The sequence below is a fragment of the Scyliorhinus torazame genome, chromosome 11, assembly GCF_047496885.1.
Source record: "Scyliorhinus torazame isolate Kashiwa2021f chromosome 11, sScyTor2.1, whole genome shotgun sequence".
Classification (NCBI taxonomy): Eukaryota; Metazoa; Chordata; class Chondrichthyes; order Carcharhiniformes; family Scyliorhinidae; genus Scyliorhinus; species Scyliorhinus torazame.
Window position 1 is genome coordinate 51323130 of NC_092717.1, and position 24599 is coordinate 51347728.

At 43.7% G+C, this 24599-nt stretch overlaps 1 protein-coding gene across 3 annotated transcripts in view; it reads left to right on the forward strand.

Moving 5' to 3' along the window:
- sugct (succinyl-CoA:glutarate-CoA transferase) overlaps positions 1-24599 on the forward strand; it is an 842325-nt gene that overhangs the window by 594272 nt on the left and 223454 nt on the right. For all 3 annotated transcript variants that reach the window (XM_072467242.1, XM_072467243.1, XM_072467245.1), the window contains one exon: positions 10272-10335. In XM_072467242.1, the coding sequence (XP_072323343.1) occupies positions 10272-10335 (64 nt within the window). The remainder of the gene's footprint in view (positions 1-10271; positions 10336-24599) is intronic.

Below are 24599 nucleotides of genomic sequence, written 5' to 3' on the forward strand. Positions count from 1 at the left end.
TTTATTTCCCTGTCTGGATCAAAAACGCTAGTACCGGAGCAGTGGTGAGCTTTGCTTTGAGCTCGAGCCATTCTGCTTGATGTGTGGGTAGCCACTGGAATGCAGTGGACTTCTTCACCAGATGCCTGAGAGCCGTGGTGTGTGAGGCCACGTTGGGAATGAATTTTCGCAAGAAGTTCACCATTCCGAGTAAGCGTACTACTGCCTTCTTGTCTTCCGGGGTCTTCATGGCATTAATGGCCTTGACCTTGTCTGAATCTGGTCGCACACCCTGCTGGGATATCTGGTCGCCCAAGAACTTGATGGTTGACATGCCAAAGGAGCACTTGGCCTTGTTCAGCTTGAGGCAGTTTGCATGGACACGTCGAAAGACTTGTTTGAGACGAGATATGTGTTCCTCGGGGGTCGTGGACTATATGATTACATCATCTATGTAGGCACGCACATCCTCAATGCCCTCCATCATCTGCTCCATGATCCTGTGGAAGATTTCAGAGGCTGAGACAATGCCGAACGGCATACGGTTATAACAGTACCTGCCAAATGGTGTGTTGAACGTGCAGAGCTTCCTGCTGGACTCGTCCAGTTGTATCTGCCAGAACCCACACGATGCATCTAGCTTCGTGAAGAATTTGGCATGTGCCATCTCACTGGTCAGTTCCTCCCGCTTCGGGATCGGGTAGTGTTCCCGCATTATGTTCTGGTTAAGATCTTTGGAATCCATGCATATCCGCAACTCTCTTGAGGGCTTCTTCACACAAACCATCGAGCTGACCCAGTCAGTCGGTTCCGTTACTTTAGCGACGATGCCCTTATCTTGGAGCTCCTATTGCTGTGCCTTTAAACGTTCCTTCAGAGGAGCCAGCACCCGGCGTGGTGCATGGATTACAGGCGTGGCATCGGGCCTGAGTAGGATCTTGTAGCAGTACGGCAGAGTGCCCATTCCATCAAACACATCCGGATATTGAGCAAGGATGTCATCAATGTCAGCCTGAAGATCCACATTGGAAGAAGACATGGCATGGACTCGCTGTACGAGGTTGAGTAGCTTGCATGCATGGGCACCGAGCAGGAATGCCTTATCAGGCTTGACGATTTTGAATCGCAGTTTGACATTGATGGTCTTGTTGGAGATGAGTAGATGACAAGATCCTAGTGCAGTTATGGCATTGCCATTATAATCGAGGAGCTGGCAGGCTGGCGGAAGAATTTTGGGTTGCTTTTTAATGCGGTCAAAATCAGCTTGAGGGATGAGATTGGCAGAAGCACCAGTGTCCAGCTTGAACTGGATGCTGCATTGATTTACTTGTATGACAGCACGCCATTCGTCGGCAGAATCCACATTGAGGATAGATAGACATCTTGCTGAATTTGAGGAGGCATACTCACATGTAGTGATGATGCCCACACGGTAGGGGGACTCCAGGCAGTCGTCCTCTGCATCCGTAGTGCTCCCAGGATCAGAATCCAGCAAACCTTGCTGTACACAGCGAACGCGCTTGCGTTGGAAATGGGATCGCTGGCCCTTGACTGGTGGTGCAGACTTCCTCAAGGCTGCATAATGTCCAGGCTTCCCGCAATTTAAACATCGCCTGCCTTTTGCAGGGCATTGCCGCTTTAAGTGGGCGGTGCTGCAGTTCGGGCACGTCATGACATTGACAGCGTTACACTCCGTGCCTCGTTGCACATGCGTTGTGCGGTCAGCCGACGTTCGCACCTGCGCAGTTTGGTTTTCGGCCGCTTTGTACTCCCGTTCGTGCTGAGCATACATGGGTGTTGCTAATTGTGTTTCTCTTAATTTGGCTCTGAAGATGGCGGCCAATATGGTCGCCTTCCTTAATTCTAATTACGTTTTGCTCTAGAATAGCCAGGTATCTCTCGATACCGCCACAAGGTTCAAAACCGATTACTGATCAAAGACTCGATACACCAGTTAGTAAGTTCAAACACAATGCTCATTTATTTACACACACAATCAAATATGCTCATGCACAAAACTCTACAGACTAAACTATCACTATTGCTAAAGCCTATACTTAGCTTCGGGCGCCCACTCAGTCAGAGGAACAATGGCCGTTGTTCGGTTCTGAGGCTGCTGGGATCGAGTTGGTACAGAATAACAGCCAGGAGCGTCTGTCTCGTAGCGTGCGTTGACCTTGGACTTACTTGTTCTGACGTTGCTGTTGGGCAGGTCTCTCCTTGGTGAGAGCCGGAGCCAAGAGAGCGATTCTCTCTTGGGAGATTCTTCTTATACCCATAAAGGGGCTTTGCGCGCTTTTGGGCGGGCCTTGAACTTGGCCCCAATTAATTGGGCCGTTTCCCAATTGTTTCTATCGATTTCTTCCAATAAAGGAGTGGGTGCCCTGATGGCTGGGCGTGTCCTAGGTGGCTGTTGGCCTGCTTTGTTCTAGTCTCCTCTGGCGCCGGGGTGTCTGCCTTGGTATCGTTTACTTAAATGTTACTCTTTGTCCCCGGGGATGGCTCATTAGTATGGTAATGGCTTTGCAGTTTCGGTCTTGTCTGGGATCTGCGGCTCCAATCAACAGACAAACCCTGCACCTGCTTGCTTTCTCAGTATTGTCCATTTTCCCTGCAATCTTTGCAAAGTGTCCATTTTGTAGTCGGGAAGTGGCCATCCCAGATGGTTACATGGGGCACGCAAAATGGCCGCTTTCATCGATACTGAGGCGCTGCATCCGGGCGATGGCCTGTACACTCTCTGCCTCGTGGGAGGCAAGTTTTTCGCATTCTGCCGATTTGAAACGGGAGTACCGATTTCTCGCATGCTCATGCACTATACACGTCTCGATTGTGACTGGCAGAGTCATGTGCTTAATTTTGAGGAGTTGCTCCCGCAAGGAATCGGAGTGCACCCCAAACACGATCTGATCCCTGATCATGGAATCAGCGGTTGCACCATAATTGCAATTATGCTAATATACGGAGATGAGTTAGAAAAGATTGGAAAGGTTCATCCTTACCTTGAAAGCATTGCTGGAAGATATAGCGCTCAAAGCTCTTGTTTGTTTCGACTTCACAGTGACTGTCGAACTTCTCCAAAGCGGTCTTGAGTTTGGTCTCGTCCTGCCCGTCGGTAAAATTAAACGAGTTGAAAATTTGGGTGGCTTGCTCCCTCGCAGTTGATAAGAGCAGCGCGATATTTCTGGCATCGGACGCATCCTCGAGGTCTGAGGCCTCAATGTAGAGAAGGAACATAGACATAGAATTTACAGTGCAGAAGGAAGCCATTCGGCCCATCGAGACTGCACCAACTCTTGGAAAGAGCACCCTACCCAAGGTTAACACCTCCACCCGATCCCCATAACCCAGCAACCCCACCCAACACTAAGGGCAATTTTGGACACAAAGGGCAATTTATCATGGTCAATCCACCTAACCTGCACATCTTTGGACTGTGGGAGGAAACCGGAGCACCCGGAGGAAACCCACGCACACACGGGGAGGATGTGCAGACTCCGCACAGACAGTGACCCAAGCCGGGAATCGAACTTGGGACCCTGGAGCTATGAAGCAATTGTGCTATCCACAATGCTACCGTGCTTGAAGACCCGCCAGTTGGCACCGAGATTGCCGGAGATTCGTAGCTGTGGAGGGGCCTGAATCTTCTCCATGCCGCTGGAAGGCACTTGCTGGTATTCACAGAATCACTCGAGGTAAGCCACTTCGAGATAATAGACGACTGGTACCATGTTGTGTTAATCACCCTGGGGTAACACGGACTGCAACTGGATGCAGTTGTACTTGAAAGTAGACTCCAAACTTTGATGTTACTTCAATACGCTTTATTGAACTTGTTAAGCAGTGCACACAGTTCACTGTGGGTTTGACACTCTACTAATCTAAGCATGCTTACTATAACTAACTCGACCAGACTAGCTCTGAGCCACGTGTAGAAGGTGCTAACTGATATACACACCCTGACTGTCACTAGAGTTGTCACAAGTGGAAAGAGGCAGAGTGTTGATGCCTCATGTGTTTTATAGTGGGAGACCACCTTCTAGTGTTCTGCCTGGTGTTTGGTTGTGTTCTGTCCTGTGTGTTGATTGGCTGTACTGGGTGTCTGTCATTGCCTGTCTGTATCTCATTATGTGCATAAGTGCATATCATATCACAATATTTCCATTCATTACTTTTGTCCCAAAATCTCTCCCACCTCGGACAATAGGTAATCAAAATGTTAAACCGTGGTTTAGGTTTAAATTCATCACAATTATTTAATGAAAGATGAACAAGTAAAAAAGAAGTCATATAATAGATATATATTTGGAAAGGAAAATGGTCAAATGTTGCAATCAACTTCTTGAAACTTTTTCAGTAACTAACTTTTCTGTGCAGGTTTTTCTTTTTTTTAATGAGAGTTATGCTAGTCTCTGTCTCCCTTAGAAATCCCAAACTGATCCTCTCAGATTTATACACCTCCAGCTGCTGTAATGCCCCTGAAAACAGTTTCTGGGCTAGTTTTGGGACTTCCTGGATTTGAATAACTGTTGACCACATCTGAAGATAAATCTGTCTTATATAGCACATGTCACACTCTTTTTGTTTGTTCAAAGAGAGCGTGTTTCCTCCCTCAAGCTTTGCAAACAGCCAAGGAAACTTGCAACATTTGTATTGAGCTAAGCTTAAGCTTCGTGACTGAATTAAAGGAAGCTCAACAAAGCTAAAACAAGACGGAACTGCTTCATTTTTGCCTCGTGCAATAAATAAAGGGCAGAATCTTCTGGTAACAACTGAAGCACATGTTCAGACGTTGACGGCTGTTGCACTTTGGGACCCTGCAGAATGACTACACGCACGTATGGTATTTGGCCGGGAAATTTAAACCCCGGATGGACAGAACTGTGCCACCTGAGCCCCTTTGAGAATGTCTCCGACACTGACCTTAGTGACTTGATACTTAAATAAAAATGTTCCCAATCCTCCTGTAAATCTCAGTATGGGACAGTGACTAACAGCAGGAGCTGTGAGCGAAAACCCTAAAAAACATCCCCCTTCTCCCCCGACATTTCTAACCCTTCCCCACACCTCCCACAATGTTCACCCTCCTCCCTGCAGTACACTCTCCAGGCGCCTCCTTCCAATTCACCTTCCAGAATTCCTGGCTCCTGTCCAGCCGGTGTCGGAAGAGTCAACATTCCAAGCTATTGATACTTAATTAACAGTATTCAATGCAAGTCTATTGTTCTGAACCATGATCGGAAGTGATTTGATTATACTGCGCCATTCTGCCCACAGTGTGACTTGAAGGAATGGGTTTGGAAGACAGCTGGATTTTCTGGCCATGCTCGATAATACTGACCTCGTCCTGTGCAACTGACTGGCCAAAAACGGCTAGAGGTAGCCAGACGCTGCACACAGATCCTGCAACAATGTAGCTCGTTTGCAGAAAGATAGTATTGCGCTTTGTAAATGCTGGAAAAGGTTGATAAAACTACTTCCGCTATGGGGGTGGGGGGGGCGGGGGGCGGCAGCTAATCTACATTAAACTGGAATTCAGAATTCGGGATGCTCCCTACAGAATTTATCAACAATGAAGCAATCTGACGATAACCTTCCTGGTGCATTAACATCTAATCCTAAATACAAAAGGAGTTGATGTTTTCTGACTCTTGTACATGTGTGCATGTTTTGTGTTTGTGTGTGTGTGTTGGTTCAGATTTTTAAGACTGGGATTAACATTTTAAAAGGTAATTCTTCCCCAGGCTTTCATTTACCTGCAAATATCAGTGAAACATGAATTGAACTTTAGAGTGATCCAGTTAGAACAATCTAGTTTACAGCATTTATGTGAACAGGAATGTACAACAGACCAGTCAGCATCTGAAAGAGGAAAGACAGGTTAATACTTTGGTAGGAGCTTCTTCATTAGAAACGTTGCAGCTTTAGCATTTGTTTCTCAGCACTGCACTGTGGGTTTGTGGGTGGAATGATATCGCTGTGACTTCCTGAAGCTTTGTAGCTCTGCTGGCAACAGTGATGTTCCTTGGATTTAGAATACACTGCAGGGAGAAGAATAACCAGACCTCCTGCTGGTGAGAGAAAGGTAGAATTCCAATCTGGGTTTCAGCAGCAGATTGTCAGATCAAACTAAACGTTGAAAAAATTAGATGGTTTTTACTAGACCTTCTTAAATGACTTTCTTCATTTCAAAAGACAATAAGTATATCAAACCTATCAACCTGAAGTTAATTTTAAAACAGTAATATATGCAAGTCTATAATCAAAGATGGGAAAATCTGTCAGAAAATGAAAGCAGTGCACAGCTTTGCTGAAGAAAATTTGGAAATGTGACTATTAGTGGAATTGTAGCCTACAAATTACACATTAAAGCTGAATTGGGCAGCGCGGTAGCGCAGTGTGTAGCACTGTTGCTTCCCAGCTCCAGGGTCCCAGGTTTGATTCCCGGCTTGGGTCACTGTGTGGAGTCTGCACCTTCTCCCTGTGTCTGTGTGAGTTTCCTCCGGGTGCTCCGGTTTCCTCCCACAAGTCCCGAAAGATGGGCTGTTAGGTAATTTGGACATTCTGAATTCTCCCTCTGTGTGCCCGAACATGAGCCGGATTTTGAAGACTAGGGACTTTTCAAAGTAACTTCAGTGTTGATGTAAGCCTACTTGTGACAATAATAAAGATTATTATTATTAATTCCTCGAATTGTTCAAAAAACTTATTTTGTTTGTGGATTACCTAACACCATAAACGCCATAGCAACAGAAGGTTTTTTCCTCCTTTATTGTGAACTCACAGTGATTGACACAGTTTTGCCTGTCCTGACTGAAACGACGTTCAAGCTATGATGATGGTTTCAGTCTGCAGCACCTTCTGACTCACTAAGAGCACAGGAGACAGGTTGAACTTGGACTTTGTTTTTGATTAGCAATTCATTACTGCAGTGCTAAAGACTATTACAAAAATTCACCTCCTCCCCATTTTATTGTGAACTAATATTAAATGTCAGTCATATATCAGAACAAATTTGTGTTGAAATCGTGCCTACAACCACATGCTGTGCCTCTAAAGCATGTAATAGTATATTCAAATCTCTTCAATCGACTTCAGTCAGCATGTTCAAAAAAACATTTGGCGTGCCTGTGTGACGTAAAATCCTAGACAGGATCTTTAATTTATGTACTTGGCTTTGACATAAATGTATACTAATTCCATTAAATGAAATTTCTTTAGTATCGAAGAGCTGGCTGATTACAGCAAGTGGGAACCATAATGAGGATGCTGCCATATAAATGGTTAATACTGTGTAATTGAAGACCTATGCAAAACACTGGTCACGGTATCCTTTCATCTAGTTTGCCTATTTTTTACATTGTATCTAAAGATATACACAGAACAGTGTGCCTTGCAAACTGGGCTATTTTAGCTGGGATTCCAGACAAATGTCAACTTATACATTTGGAGTTATTGGGTTAGATCTGGATTTTGTGTGATAGTGTAAAAAGTGGCAGATGTGAAATGGGCTGCTAACTTAAGAGTCCATAGAGTTCATAGAATTTACAGTGCAGAAGGAGGCCATTCGGCCCATCGAGTCTGCACCGGCTCTTGGAAAGAGCACCCTACCCAAGGTCCACACCTCCACCCTATAACCCAGCAACCCCACCCAGCACTAAGGGCAATTTTGGACACTATGGGCAATTTAGCACGGCCAATCCACCTAACCCGCACATCTTTGGACTGTGGGAGGAAACTGGAGCACCCGGAGGAAACCCATGCACACACGGGGAGAATGTGCAGACTCCGCAAAGACAGTGACCCAAGCCGGGAATTGAACCTGGGACCCAGGAGCTGTGAAACAATTGAGCTATCCACAATGCTACCGTGCTGCCCTCAACTTGTTATCATTTTAAAACGTTTGATAAAGAGTTGACAGACCATTTTACACTACTGAACAAAGTTTTTTATCTACCCCTTTGAATGATAAATCAGCTGATAGATATTCAGTAGGAGAGTTTGCATTGGAAATATTTGATGAAATTTACTACCTTTAAGCAGAGCACCGATTACAAGGACTGAATGACAAGTAATCATCAAAACTATTGAATACTGAGTATCTAAATAGCTGGAAGGATTGAATATAGTGTTTGTCCCCACACTATGGATAAAATTTAATTAAACCCAATATTGGGTTTGGGGATTCCATGCACAATTACCCTACTCCTGGTCCTATTGTGTCAGGCAGCATTCTAAACTTTGTGCTGCATGTTATCTAAATGATTACAGCATAACACAGGGCTAAATCGCTGGCTTTGAAAGCAGACCAAGGCAGGCCAGCAGCACGGTTCAATTCCCGTAACAGCCTCCCCGAACAGGCGCCGGAATGTGGTGACTAGGGGCTTTTCACAGTAACTTCATTTGAAGCCTACTTGTGACAATAAGCAATTTTCATTTCATTTCATGTTGCCCAGCGAGAGCTGGACACCTCCTGAAGAGTAACAAAAGAGTCTTTGACAGTCCTGCCCAATGCACAAAGTATCTTGGTTTGTGTGCCCTTCAGCTTCCCCTTGTACATTGCCACATCAAAGTTCTCATCCAAATCCTCTGCAGCAGAACCTGTCTGTGATCTCACCTTCGGGGGAGCAGACACACAAACTGTCCTTGCCCCAGTCTGGCTGCAGCCCATTTATGTCTCGTAAGTCACCATGTGCTGATCCCAACTGTATACGACCAACTAAAGTTCACGCAATGCCAGCATCTGAGTTGGTGGCTGTGATTACCTGATCAAGTGATGGCGCTCCTTTGTCAGAGCTCTGGTGTAGGTCTCACCCAACATGATGAGATTGCACTGGTTGTTCAAGTGAGCTTCTGGACTGTTGAAGCCAAAAATGCTTAAGACAAGGGTTTTCGTGAGGGCAGTTTGGTGGGGTGGAAAATAAGAGGTCCATGGACCTGCCATCTGCAGTTTGAAATTCAAGGGAGGTGCTGTGGGGATGCTTGGGGAGGGTAGTGTTGGAAATGTGTCTGATCAAGCAGACATGCTAGAGTCAGGCAATAGGCATCAGGACACTTATCCCGTTGATAAGGCCTCGCCTGGATGTAACGACTGCATTTTCTGAGACTCAGGAAACCCAACCAACCACAGTGGAAGTTGAAAAGCTGAACAATGCCTTGCAGCCGCATTAGTGTACTGAAACTGCCAACTCACTTTTGAGTGGTTAGCTTTCTCGCCCACCTTCCCGCCTCAGTTAAAGCTGATGTGAGTGGGTTAAAGGTAGGTTTAGGTCAGGAATCTGTTTTTTTAAGATTTTAATCTCTCAACCGACCTAAATCCAACTACTCTTTGTGGGTTAAAATTTCCCCTGTGAGCATTAGAGTTGGACAGACAAGAAGGGAGTGAGGGAGGGAGAAATGAAAAGTAAAATAGGTGCTTTTTAGATTATCGTGGTCTTCTGTATATCCTCGTTAAACTATTTTATATGAAGAAGTATTTCTTTACAGAAACTTCCTTTACCGATTTCCTGCAGGGATGTAGGATTTAGGATCCAGTGCAACCTCTCCACTCCACATTGCCTTTTTCTGTTTCTGGCAAGCATTTATATAGTTTAGCAAATACGCTGGAGACTAAGCCTGCCGACATTAATAATATGGAGTGGTGATCATGAATAGAGATCACATCATCTTCATCAATCTAACATGTATGCTGCTATAAAACAACTGAATACTGACTACCATTCATGGAGGAGCTCATAAACGGACTAATGTGGTAATAAATTGGCCGAGAAAATAAGTGCCAGGAATGCATGTAGTACAGTACATTACTGCTTTCTAAGTCTGAAAATTTAGTCAGTAAATGTTGATGGAACATGTTTGATCCTGAAAATTCTGACAGAATGTCTAATTTGATAGTCTGAAATAATGCAATCTTCTTGAATTTTTATTTTAAATTATTTAATATAGGACTACTGTAATTTAGCTACCATTGATTATCAAGTACTTAACTACAGAATTGGCATTTTAGATAGCTTTACATAGGTGATATGATTGCCTTAGATTTGTGACATGCCAGCTGATCTTTCAGTTCCTGTGGAGGTTTTTGTCCCACTGGCGAGCTATGCTTGCAGAGAGTGGAGGATAGAAAATTAAGGCAATGGTTCTATAGCCCTGTCCCACAGGATCATAGAATCACAGAGCGAGGCCATATATTCACAGAGTAATTTTTTGGAATACTAGCCATGAATTCACAATTTGATTTACAACATTGACATACTGTGAATTAAATTTACGTTTATTATTTCTTTTTCTAGGTAATACAAAATGACCTCATTTTAGAAATGGACCATCCAACTGCAGGAAACATTGCTGTTCCAGGTAGGTTAAAGGTTCCTTCTGTTTGCCAAAGCACGGCCAAGCATCGCTAGCTGCTGTACTTGTGAGTTTGTTCAGGCAACCTACCTGGTAAGAAAAAGAAGAGCAAGCAAATGTTGCCGAGTTCAGTGTTATAAGCGTAGATCTTCTGAACAATTATAGAAGCACCAATCATTACTGAATTTAACACTGCTTTCTTCTTTGAGAGATTTTTGACCTGAATCTCAGAAAACTATTTGAAGAGGAGCACGGAACATTAGATGCAATGAATTCCTTATCCAACACCTTTTCTTTTTCATACAAACAAACGTACATATGAATTTGGAGCAGGAGTAGGCCATTCGGCCCCTTGAGCCTGCTCCACCATTCAATAAGTTTGTGGCTGATCTGATTGTAACTCTGTTTCTGTTATGTTTTTTCTAGATTAATACATATCATCATCCAGTTTTTTTCAGCATTACATTGTTGATGGTTTATTGCTTTTCAAAATTGTTGCTATTGGATGCTAAGCCTTTGGTAGTACATTAACATCTGGAGTTGCTCCACAAGAAGATCAGATTATTCGAGAAGTAATATCCAGAGTGTGCAACAGAATGATCTATGCAAAGGACCACCCCAAAGGACCAGCAGTCTTAAGAGTCTGGTGCACTCTTTTTATCTAGTGGTTTTAATTAAACCACATTAAATAACACCATTAATCCAGTGATGTTTATTAATGCTACTAATCCACTGTTGCTAATAATTATTCAAACTATATCGAGTTAATCCAACTATATCCAGTTAATCCAATTATATCCAGTTAATCCAGTGATATTAAATAGTATTTTAATCCAACTATATTAATTAGTGCTGTTAATCCAGTAGTATTAGTTAAATGGACCTGTAATTCTAGTGATATTAACTAGTGCTGTTAATCCAGCAGTTATATAGAACTGCTAATCCTGTAATATTGATTAGAGCCGTTAATCCAGTGATATTAATTAGATAGAGCTGTTAATCCAGCGATATTATTTAATGTTGTTAATCCAACAGTGTCAGTTAGATAGTGCTGTTAATCCAGCAATATTAAATATTGCTGATAATCCAGCGATATTAGATAGAGCTGCTAATCCAGTGATATTGACTAGTGCTGTTAATCCAACTATATTAGTTAGTGTTGTTAATCCAGTGGTATCAGTTAGATAACACTGTTAATCCAGCGATATTAATTAGTGTTGTTAATCCAGCAGTATCAGGTAGATAATACTGTTAATCCAGTAATATTGAATAGTACTGTTAATCCAACTATATTAGTTAGTGCTGTTAATCCAGTGGTATCAGTTAGATAGCGCTGTTAATCCAGCGATATTAATTAGTGCTGTTAATCCAGCACTATTAGGTAGATAATACTGTTAATCCAGTGATATTTATTAGATAGAGTTGTTAATTTAGCGATATTAATTAATTATGTTAATCTAGCGGTATCAGTTAGATAGAGCTGTTAATCCAGCAATATTAAATAATTGCTGTTGATCCTCTGATATTAATTAGATAGATCTGTTAATCCACCGATATTAGTTATATAGAGCAACTATTAACAGTGGATTAATAGTTAATAGCAACTATTTACTACTGCTGTTAATCCAGCAATATTACATAGTGCTGTTAATCAAGCAATGTTAGTTAGGTAAAGCTGTGAATCCAGTAATATTAACTAGAGGTGTTAATTCAGCGATATGAATTGGTGCTGATAATCCAATCATATTAAATAGTGTTGATCATCCAGTGATAGTAATTAATTATGTTAATCCAGTGATATTAAGTAGTGCTATTAATCCAGTGGTAGTAGTTGCTGCTGTTAATCCAACAAAATTAATTAGAGCTGTAAATCTAACAATATTTTACAATGCTCTCATTCCAGCACTATTAGAGCTCTTGCTCCTAAAATATTAAATAGTGCAGTTAATTCAGCAATATTTAATGTGATGTTAATGTAACAAATTTAAGTAGAATTTTTTAACCATTGATATTAACTACCACTGTTTATACAGTGATATTAATTAGACCTGTTAATCCCTCAATACTATACAGCACAGTTAATCCAGATATTAAATGTGTTAATGAGCCAGTGATATTAAGCACAGCTGTTAATTCAGCGGTTTTAACTAGTCCTGTTAATCTAGCACTGTTAATCCAGTCATATTAAATATTGCTGCTAATCCAGTGATATTTATATTGCTGTTAATCCATTGATATTAATTAGTGCCATTATTCCAGTGATATTAAAGATTGCTATTACTATTGCTGTTACCCCAGTGATATTAAATATTGCTGTTACTATTGCTGTTACCCCAGTGATATTAAAGATTGCTGTCAATCCAATAACATTAAATATTGCCATTAATCCAATGATATTAATTAGTCCTGTTAATCTAGTGATATTAATTAGTGCTGTTAATCCAGTGATATTAAATATTTCTTGTTACTATTTCTGCTCCCCCAATGATATTAAATATTGCTGTCAACCCAGTGACATTAAATATTGCTGTTAATCTAGTCATATTAATCAGTGCTATTAATTCAGTGATATTAAATATTGTCGTTAATCCAGGTATATTAACTTGTTCTGTGAATCCGGTGATATTAAATATTGCCATTAATCCAGTGATATTAATCAGTGCTGTTAACCCAGTGATATTAAATATTTGTGTTACCCAGTGATAGTAATTAGTGCTGTTAATCCAGTGATATTAAATATTGCCATTCATCCAGTGATACTAATTAGTGTTGTTAATCCAGTAATATTAAATATTGCTGTTAATCCTGTGATATTAATTATTGATGTTAATCCTGTGATATTAATTATTGATGTTAGTCCAAATTATCGATGTTAGTCCATTTTAATGAGTGCTGTTAAACCAGCATTTTAAAATATTGCTGATAATTCAATTATTTTAATTAATGCTGTTAATTCAATGATATTACTTAGTGCTGTTAATCCAACAATTTTAAATGTTGTTGTTAATTCAGTGATATTAATTAATAATAATTGTTTATTGTCACAAGTAGGCTTCAATGAAGTTACTGTGAAAAGCCCCTAGTCGCCACATTCCGGCGCCTGTTTGGGGAGGCCGGTACAGGAATTGAACCCACGCTGCTGGCATTGTTCTGCATTCCAAGCCAGCTGTTTAGCCTACTGTGCTAAACCAGCCCCTAAGTAAAGCTGTTTACTCAGTGATATTAATTAATGCTGTTAATCCAGTGATTTTAGTGCTGTTAATCCAATTATGTTAAACAGTGCTGTTAAACCAGTGATATTAATTAGTTCTGTTAATCCAATAATATTAAATAGTGATGTTAATCCAGAGATATTAATTAATGTTGTTGAACCAGTGATATTAATTCGTGCTGTGAATCCACCAGTATTACTTACTACTGTTAATCAAGCAATATTAAATAATGCTGTTAATCCAGTATTGAATATTGCTGTTAGTCCAGTGATATTTATTATTGCTGTTAATCCACCAGTATTAATTAGTCATGTTAATCCAGCTATACTAAACAATGCTGTTAATCCAGTATTGAATATTGCTGTTAATCCAGTGATATTAATTAGTGATTTAAATCCAGCGATATTAAATATTGCTGTTAATCCAAAGATATTAATTAGTGCTGTTAATTCAATGATATTAAGTATTGCTATTAATCCAGTGCCATTTAATAGTGCTGTTAATCTAGTTATATTAAATATTGCTCTTAATCCAACAATATTATTTGTGCTGTTTATCCAGCAATATTAAATATTGGTGTTCATCCAGTAACATTAAACAGTGCTGTTATTCCACTGATATTAAATAATGCTGTTAATCCATCAAATAAATAATGGGCAGATTTTTCCGATGTTTTCTTCGGAGTGTGCAGGAGGAGTGCTAACTTGTGCAGGGGGCAGTGGCAGGGCACTGCACCGGTACAATCTTCCCCCGGTGGTTATACTTACCTTTGTGCCCCTGGTGGGGCCCCTCGATTGTTTCCCGTATTCACAAACCTGTTGTGAATCTCACCGAATGAGATTTCAATATTTTGTGAGGGGATATCAAGTGGAGGGCAGGTCCTTTAAACATATGTAAAATCATTAAAATTAGGTTCCTACCCTTTCTGGGCAAGAGCGTCGTTACGACAGGGGTGAAGAAAATCGGGAAACAAGATCTCGGTGTTAACCCAAGGATTTTAATTAGAGCTGTTCATCCAGTGATATCAAGTATGGCTGTTAATCAAATTATACTGAGTAGCATTGTTAATCCAGTGATATTAACTAGGGTTGTCAATCCAGCGATATTAACTAGGGCTGTTAATCCAGTGATATTAACTAGTGCCGTGAATTCAGTGACATTGGACTAGATTCGCTGGTCCCCCACTGCATGATTCTTGGTGTTGTGTCATTCGCTGGCAGTGAGATTCTCAAGTCCTGCTGCTTGTCAGTGGGACTTCCCACTGAAGCCACCCCACGATACCAGGAAACCTGCGGGCAGAACTGCGCTACCAGAGGGAACAGAGGACCCAATGGCCGGAGAATTCCGACCAATATGTAGTGCTGTTAATCATAGGTTCACAGAATCCTGGTTCTGGACACACCCATCATTGGTAACATCTTCCCTGCATCTACCCTGTCTAGTCCTGTTAGAATTTTATAAGTCTCTATGAGATGCCCCCTCATTCTTCTGAACTCCAGCGAGAACAATCCTAACCTGGGCAATCTCTCCTCATATGACAGTCCCGCCATCCCTGGAATTAGTCAGGTAAACCTTCGCTGCACTCCCTCGAGAGTAAGAACATCCTTCCTCAGAAAAGGGGACCAAAACTGCACACAATATTCTAGGTGTGGCCTCACCAAGACCCTGTTTAATTGCAGTAACACCCTGGTTCTGTACTCAAAACTTCTCGCAATGAAGGCCAACATACCATTAGCCTTCTTTATTACCTGCATGCTTACCTTCAGCGACTGATGCACAAGGCCACCCAGGTCCCGCTGCACACTCCCCTCTCCCAATTTACAACCATTCAGGTAGTAATCTGCCTTCCTGTTTTTGCTTCCAAAGCGAATAACCTCACACTTATTCAAATTATACTGCATCTGCCATTGATTTGCCCACTCGCCCAACCTGTCCTGATCATGCTATAGGATCCCTGCATCCTCGTCACAGTTCACCCTCGCACCCAACTTGGTATCATCTGCAAACTTTGAGATGTTACATTGTGTTCCCTCATCCAAATCATTAATATATATTGTGAATAGCTGGGGTCCCAGCACCGATCCCTGTGGCATCCCACTACTTACTGCCCGCCAATTTGAAAAGGACCCAATCTTCGTTTCCTCTCTGCCAACCAGTTTTCTATCTACCTCTTCCCCCAATCCCATGCGCTTTAACTTTGCACAATAATCTCTTATGCGGGACTTTGTCAAATGCCTTCTGAAAGTCCAAATATACCACATTGACTGGCTCCCTCTTGTCAACTGTACTGGTTACATCTTCAAAGAATTCCAACAGATTTGTCAAGCATCATTTCCCCTTCATAAATCCATGCTGACTCTGACTGATCCTGCCACTGCTTTCCGAATGTTCTGCTATAAAGTCCTTGATAATGGATTCAAGAATTTTCCCCACTGCCGATGTTAGGTTTACTGGTCTATAATTCCCTGCTTTTGAATATTGGAGTGACGGGCCCAATGCCTGTAGTCTTATAAGTGGCATTGGCACTCAATCTTTTTGCTTGTGATTTGTATCAGGAGATGAAGGGGGAGGGCAAACAGGTAGAGGTCGTTGTACATATTGGTACTAACGACATAGGCAGGAAGAGGCAGGAAGAGGCATGAGGTCCTGCAGCAGGAGTTCAGGGAGCTAGGCAGAAAGTTAAAAGACAGGACCTCGAGGGTTGTAATCTCGGGATTACTCCCTGTGCCACGTGCCAGTGAGGCTAGAAATAGGAAGATAGAGCAGACAAACACGTGGCTAAACAGCTGGTGTAGGAGGGAGGGTTTCGGTTATCTGGAACACTGGGAGCTCTTCCGGGGCAGGTGTGACCTGTATAAGATGGACGGGTTGCATCTAAACCGGAGAGGCATAAATATCCTGGCCGCGAGATTTGCTAGTGTCACACGGGAGGGTTTAAACTAGTATGGCAGGGGGGTGGGCACGGGAGCAATAGGTCAGAAGGTGAGAGCGTTGAGGGAGAACTAGGGAATATGGACAGTGTGGCTCTGAGGCAGAGCAGACGGGGAGAAGTTGCTGAACACAGCGGGTCTGGTGGCCTGAAGTGCATATGTTTTAATGCAAGGAGCATTACGGGTAAGGCAGATGAACTTAGAGCTTGGATTAGTACTTGGAACTATGATGTTGTTGCCATTACAGAGACCTGGTTGAGGGAAGGGCAGGATTGGCAGCTAAACGTTCCAGGATTTAGATGTTTCAGGCGGGATAGAGGGGAATGTAAAAGGGGAGGCGGAGTTGCGCTACTTGTTCAGGAGAGTATCACAGCTATACAGCGAGAGGACACCTCAGAGGGCAGTGAGGCTATATGGGTAGAGATCAGGAATAAGAAGGGTGCAGTCACAATGTTGGGGGTATACTACAGGCCTCCCAACAGCCAGCGGGAGATAGAGGAGCAGATAGGTAGACAGATTTTGGAAAAGAGTAAAAACAACAGGGTTGTGGTGATGGGAGACTTCAACTTCCCCAATATTGACTGGGACTCACTTAGTGCCAGGGGCTTAGACGGGGCAGAGTTTGTAAGGAGCATCCAGGAGGGCTTCTTAAAACAATATGTAAACAGTCCAACTAGGGAAGAGGCGGTACTGGACCTGGTATTGGGGAATGAGCCCGGCCAGGTGGTAGATGTTTCAGTAGGGGAGCATTTCGGTAACAGTGACCACAATTCAGTAAGTTTTAAAGTACTGGTGGACAAGGATAAGAGTGGTCCGAGGATGAATGTGCTAAATTGGGGGAAGGCTAATTATAACAATATTAGGCGGGAACTGAAGAGCATAGATTGGGGGCGGATGTTTGAGGGCAAATCAACATCTGACATGTGGGAGGCTTTCAAATGTCAGTTGATAGGAATACAGGACAGGCATGTTCCTGTGAGGAAGAAAGACAAATACGGCAATTTTCGGGAACCTTGGATGACGAATGATATTGTAGGCCTCGTCAAAAAGAAAAAGGAGGCATTTGTCAGGGCTAAAAGGCTGGGAACAGACGAAGCCTGTGTGGCATATAAGGAAAGTAGGAAGGAACTTAAGCAGGGAGTCAGGAGGGCTAGAAGGGGTCATGAAAAGTCATTGGCAAATAGGGTTAAGGAAAATCCCAAGGCTTTTTACACTTACATAAAAAGCAAGAGGGTAGCCAGGGAAAGGGTTGGCCCACTGAAGGATAGGCAAGGGAATCTATGTGTGGAGCCAGAGGAAATGGGCGAGGTACTAAATGAATACTTTGCATCAGTATTCACCAAAGAGAAGGAATTGGTAGATGTTGAGTCTGGAGAAGGGGGTGTAGATAGCCTGGGTCACATTGTGATCCAAAAAGATGAGGTGTTGGGTGTCTTAAAAAATATTAAGGTAGATAAGTCCCCAGGGCCGGATGGGATCTACCCCAGAATACTGAAGGAGGCTGGAGAGGAAATTGCTGAGGCCTTGACAGAAATCTTTGGATCCTCGCTGTCTTCAGGGGATGTCCCGGAGGACTGGAGAATAGCCAATGTTGTTCCTCTGTTTAAGAAGGGTGGCAGGGATAATCCCGGGAACTACAGGCCGGTGAGCCTTACTTCAGTGGTAGGGAAATTACTGGAGAGAATTCTTCGAGACAGGATCTACTCCCATTTGGAAGCAAATGGACGTATTAGTGAGAGGCAGCACGGTTTTGTGAAGGGGAGGTCGTGTCTCACTAACTTGATCGAGTTTTTCGAGGAGGTCACTAAGATGATTGATGCAGGTAGGGCAGTAGATGTTGTCTATATGGACTTCAGTAAGGCCTTTGACAAGGTCCCTCATGGTAGACTAGTACAAAAGGTGAAGTCACACGGGATCAGGGGTGAACTGGCAAGGTGGATACAGAACTGGCTAGGCCATAGAAGGCAGAGGGTAGCAATGGAGGGATGCTTTTCTAATTGGAGGGCTGTGACCAGTGGTGTTCCACAGGGATCAGTGCTGGGACCTTTGCTCTTTGTAGTATATATAAATGATTTGGAGGAAAATGTAACTGGTCTGATTAGTAAGTTTGCAGACGACACAAAGGTTGGTGGAATTGCGGATAGCGATGAGGACTGTCTGAGGATACAGCAGGATTTAGATTGTCTGGAGACTTGGGCGGAGAGATGGCAGATGGAGTTTAACCTGGACAAATGTGAGGTAATGCATTTTGGAAGGGCTAATGCAGGTAGGGAATATACAGTGAATGGTAGAACCCTCAAGAGTATTGAAAGTCAAAGAGATCTAGGAGTACAGGTCCACAGATCACTGAAAGGGGCTACACAGGTGGAGAAGGTAGTCAAGAAGGCATACGGCATGCTTGCCTTCATTGGCCGGGGCATTGAGTATAAGAATTGGCAAGTCATGTTGCAGCTGTATAGAACCTTAGTTAGGCCACACTTGGAGTATAGTGTTCAATTCTGGTCGCCACACTACCAGAAGGATGTGGAGGCTTTAGAGAGGGTGCAGAAGAGATTTACCAGAATGTTGCCTGGTATGGAGGGCATAAGCTATGAGGAGCGATTGAATAAACTCGGTTTGTTCTCACTGGAACGAAGGAGGTTGAGGGGCGACCTGATAGAGGTATACAAAATTATGAGGGGCATAGACAGAGTGGATAGTCAGAGGCTTTTCCCCAGGGTAGAGGGGTCAATTACTAGGGGGCATAGGTTTAAGGTGAGAGGGGCAAAGTTTAGAGTAGATGTACGAGGCAAGTTTTTTACGCAGAGGGTAGTGGGTGCCTGGAACTCACTACCGGAGGAGGTAGTGGAGGCAGGGACGATAGGGACATTTAAGGGGCATCTTGACAAATATATGAATAGGATGGGAATAGAAGGATACGGACCCAGGAAGTGTAGAAGATTGTAGTTTAGTCGGGCAGTATGGTCGGCACGGGCTTGGAGGGCCGAAGGGCCTGTTCCTGTGCTGTACATTTCTTTGTTCTTTGTTTATTTGTTGAGATCTATGGGGTATTTTCCAGTCAACAGACCATCGTTGTATTAAGGAGGTCATGGATTCCATGTCCCGTCGGGCTGGTCAATATGTCAAGTTAACAACCAATTAGACGAGCCAAGCCAAGAAGACAGTTGATTTTGGGACAAATTCTAAATTTTACCAGGATGTTATTCGTTGTCCTCATGTGGCCATCATAGCTCCTTTAGAAGAGCATGGGACCTTTGAACAGGAAGGGCTTCCACCTCTTGCTTGTTCAAATCATCTGCTTAATCATGCAGGTATGCCCAAGTTTTCTGGGAAGCTGCCATGCCTCCCATATCCTTAGACAGTCCCAATTGCCTTGGCTCTTCACGACATCCGAACGCCTTTATGACTGGAACCTGTGTGATATTGAAGGCATGGCTTCGTACTCCCGATCAAGAGCTTCCATTTGCATTAAAGGCCATACGGTACCAAAACTCACAAATGGTCAAGGGAAAAATGAACACAACCTTCGCTTTACTAACCCTGCTTCACCCTCAGTGACAGGCTGCCCTGCCATAACCCATCTAATTTCCATGGCCTCCTTCTGCATTGGTATCACCATAGCGATAAAAGGCACTCGACTTTCAATGTGTTGGTTCTTCCTGGCATTCTGAGGACACTTCTCTTGCAGGAACAGACATCTGCAGTGTCAGTCCTGTTTCATGCCACACCTGAGCCTGTCACTCTGAGGCACTGTGAATATGCAGCACTGTGCCACTGGGATGGAATGGTGAGGTAGCCATGCAGCCATCTCAATACAACATCCACCCAAGACTCAGCATGGGGTTTGAGTTCATATAAGCTGGGCGACTCAATGTGGATACTGGTGCGTGGGTGTTGCCCCATGCTGTGCCCACCACCTGGCCTCACGTTTGATGGGAGTCTTTTAACTCATGGTGGGCTCCCAGTTTGCAACTGTAAATGTCACTCACATTTCCAGTCTTCAGATCATTAACTAACCCTTCCACTGTCTGCCGCCTCCAACCATATCTTTGTGGAGAGACTTGCCGGCCTTATCCTCCCATCTGCTAGAAAAGGACATCTCTCCCATCTCTAACTGCCTTCAGGTGTGCTTCCAGGGAGTGCATCTTTGAATCATGCTGACATTATGCCTGCATTGGTATAGACCCCCCCTCCTTCTGCTTGTGGCTTCAGCCTATCTGAATGCTGCATATATGCCTTTAAAAATGTTGCCTTCTTACAAACTACCCCCTCTACGACCCACCCACCACTTTTAATCGGCCAACATCCTCATCTGCCGACCTATCATTAGCTTCACTCTTAAAATGTGGAGGAGATCCCATGTGTGCTGCTGCCCCGCATATCCTCCTGACGTCAGGTCGTCCCCCACTCAGTCAAATTCAGGCCATTCAGCCGTGCTGTTAATTCAGGCATGTTCAGTGTATCCTATTGCAATAAGGTGCACCAATTGGATCAGCCTGTGATACAAGTCAGTTTCTTGCTTATGATTCTGCAAATTTCAGTCCCTCCTGCCTGGGAAAGATGGAATGCATCTTGGAGTTGCTATTATTAACGTGTCTTACTGAAATGCTCACAGGCCTGAGAATGCACAACTCCTTATCAAGGAGGTCAATATGAGAGCGATATAATTACCAAAAAGATATACGTTACTCTCATTTAAAAGTATTCTCAGTCTGATGCCAGTTCTAGTGTGAGATTTTGTTTATTTATTGCAAATGAAGAGTGTATGGTGTAAGATACTGCATCTCTTTGGCATTCAAAGTGTGTCAGCCAGAGAATTCATTTTATATTCAGTTTATATTTTTTCAAGTGAGAATTAACTCTGCCCCGGATCATTGTCTTCAAAGGTTTCTCTACTACTGACGTTATGGTGACTAGCTTGTAGCTGCTGGATTGTCTGTATTTCTCAGTATTTGTTGACTGTTTTTGTCACTATAGCTGTTGTGGGCACAAGATGTATAATATTGGCATCACAGGGTGGTTCTGAGTCAGTGCTATATTTTTGATCTAGGTGCACCACACCTTTAGCAACAATCACCTTTGCTTCTTCAGGATGTAGGGTTGTGTGGGAGGTAACAGTTTTGGCCATATTCCAGTAAATGCTGTGTTTCCCCCTCTTTCCACCCACATACATGAGCAATGAAGACCTGTTCTCAAAGGTGTGGCCTCACTGACTAAGCATCACATGCCAATACCTGGATGTGACAGCACCATTATACAATGAAAGAAGTGCACAAAACAGAACAAGGAATCACAAGAGGTAACTAAGGCACCATCAACGGGTGACGTCATTCGGGCCTAGCTGCATCCAACAATGCACCTTTTAACATTTATTTATGACTTGTTCTGAAAAACAATAGAATACTGGAATAGAATTCCAAAGATCAGGAAGTAAAGCCAAAACCTCAGATTCTGAGATATCAGCTGGACTGAAGCAATAAATGTTGACTTCCAGGTTTTGCATCTCCAAGCTGCACAGCAGGCAGGGTGTGCACCCATGAGTCTGGTATCTCAAGGGCTATTGTATATATGGGCTAATTGGGAAGCTGATTAGAATGGTACACAAAGAACAAGGGCAATTCCCAGTTTGGTGATGCCTTGCTGGAATTACTGTTGGGTGCAGAGAGGTAGAAACCAGCAGTTCTCATCAAGAAGGCATGGTTGGAGATAGCCAAGGAGACGAGCAGCAGGAGCATTGTGTCCGAGTCTTGGATACATAGGAAAGCATTTAATGGTCTAATCAAGTCAGGAAAAGTGAGCACATTTGCTGATTCACCTGCATGCTGTGGCTTAACCACTCCCCCCCCCCCCCCCCGGCCCTCTCCTCAACTCCCACCCTTTCACTCTGTCTCATCAGGTGTTTGCCATTACATCACATCGCACACCCACACTCGCAGGCTGTTTTTTTCATCTCATGTCGGAGAACAGAGCACATGAGCGAGGGAGAGGATTGGAAATGGAACTCCATGAGCTGTTTACAGATACAAAGGAGGAGGCTGTGGAGACAAGTGGCACATTTACATCCTCTCAGTCAGAGGTGCAGAGATTGGGATCTTTCAGATTGCTGGTAACAGAATGAAAACTTCCTCTAGCAGATAAATTCTGAGTTTATTTCATTGTTGACTCAGCAATGAGAAGACTGAGAATGGTGATTGCCATGATTGTGTTTTTGCCATGACCAAAACATATCCCTTTGTTTTGTATTCCAGGGATTCCTCATCACATAATGTGCAGCCATTCATTGGTGCAGATACTGACAATTCAATAGGTCCAGTGAGAGAGTTAGTCAGGGTTTCACCTGGTCAGTCACATCTCGTAAGTGAGCACAAGCATACACTGATGGCAAGTACAGCTCTTCTCCAAGCTCTACTCAGTTGGAAGTTGGACACAGATGCTATCATTGAGAACGAGAATGCTCGAGATGCATCAGCAACTTAACCAGGCCCTGACCGACACACCGGTGCGGACACGCCACAATAGTGGAAATGACAGAGGAATCCAACTCAATTGATCATGAATTGTTAGCTCAGGGACTTCAATAATGTCTGCCAAGGAGAGAGAGCAGACATCACTGTGGGGCTTCAAGCACTGCTCTGAAATGATGTATACATGTACTGATCATGGCTATGCACACTTCATGTGCCAATCCTTCTGTTGTATTAAGCAGAGACACAGATACGCTCTCCCATGACCTTATAACGTGCCGCTGGTTTTGATTAAGTCTGCAGTAGAGTGTTAGGGGTGATGTTGTGCTGGCCCAGGAGAACGATGATGACAAGGGCTAGAAAACTCAACTCAAAGCAGTCCCACTTCTCAATAGTTGCTGGCCCCTCCTAATCTCCTCCCTTGCACCCACGCCCCGCCTCCTGCTCCATTTTCAGCCAATGTCAACGTGCTGTCTTGTTTCCTGATGACTAAGCCTGTCCCTGCACAAGTGCAGCTGGGGCAATCATTGGTGGAGCCATCAAGGGCTTCACAACCTCTGGGAGGGCCATCCCGGTGTGAGGATACAAGTCAGGCTGAAGGAGTTGGCACAGCTCCTTTACCATCCTGGAAAATCTGAGCAGCTTCAGGCATTGCTCCTGACTCATATTGACTCTTACTCCTGTAAGAGCTCTGATGGGTAGGAACAGTTCTCCTGCTCTATCCTCACAGAGTTTCCCCTCTCTGGTCCACCTGATTGTCATTTGCAGACCAAGAGGGATTCCAACAACTGCCCCATTCCTGGGTTTAGTATTGCTCCCCCCTCCCTGACTGTAATCATCAACTTCCACAAAACACCTTCAATAACTCTCCACAATGCTCCCACAAACTCTCCCTGAGTATGCACACAATCACCAGCCACGTTACGCCCGAAAGGCAATGCGGCCGGTAGATACCGGGTGAGCCCTCTTCCGGGATCTACCTGGCTTGCCTTGCAAAATCTAACGCAATTTCACAAGACTTTGCAATGTGAATCCCGCCCATTGTGGATGGAGCAGGTTTTGGCAAATCTACATATTAGAGTGAGACAGCTAGTCTCACTAATGCAATCTCACAATCTACCCAAGGCAATGGGATCTAACCCCCTCGCCTTGGAGATCATCAGGCGAGCGCTGTTCAGTGCTGGTCCCAACAAATGGAGACCAGACGGAACAGCACTCGTGGGGGTCTCCCTGGGGATCAGAGGCCCCCAGATGCCTACCCTCTGGGCAGGGTTGCACCCTGGCACTGCTGATTCCACCCAGGCACCATAGCACTGCCAGCCTGGCACTGCAGTGCCAAGGTGTCAAATTGCACTGAGGAGTTCAGGCGAGCAGAGCTCCTCAGTGCAGAAAACGGAACTAAGTGCGGCCTTGTCGGAGCGTCCCCGCTGAGGCCCCGTATTTACCCGAATAGAGTTCAATAACGTAGTGTTTCTCGGTGCTGCAAGCGCCTGCAAACACCCGGCTTTTGCTATGGGACTCTGTTCCCATTGGGGTAGATCCTGCCCTATACGTAAGTGAAAAACCCCTCACCTGCAACTTAGTGACTGGTCCTTTAAGTAGCAATAGTTTGGAGCCCATTACATCTTTCTGCATTTGCTTTTTCTTGAATGATGAACGCAAAT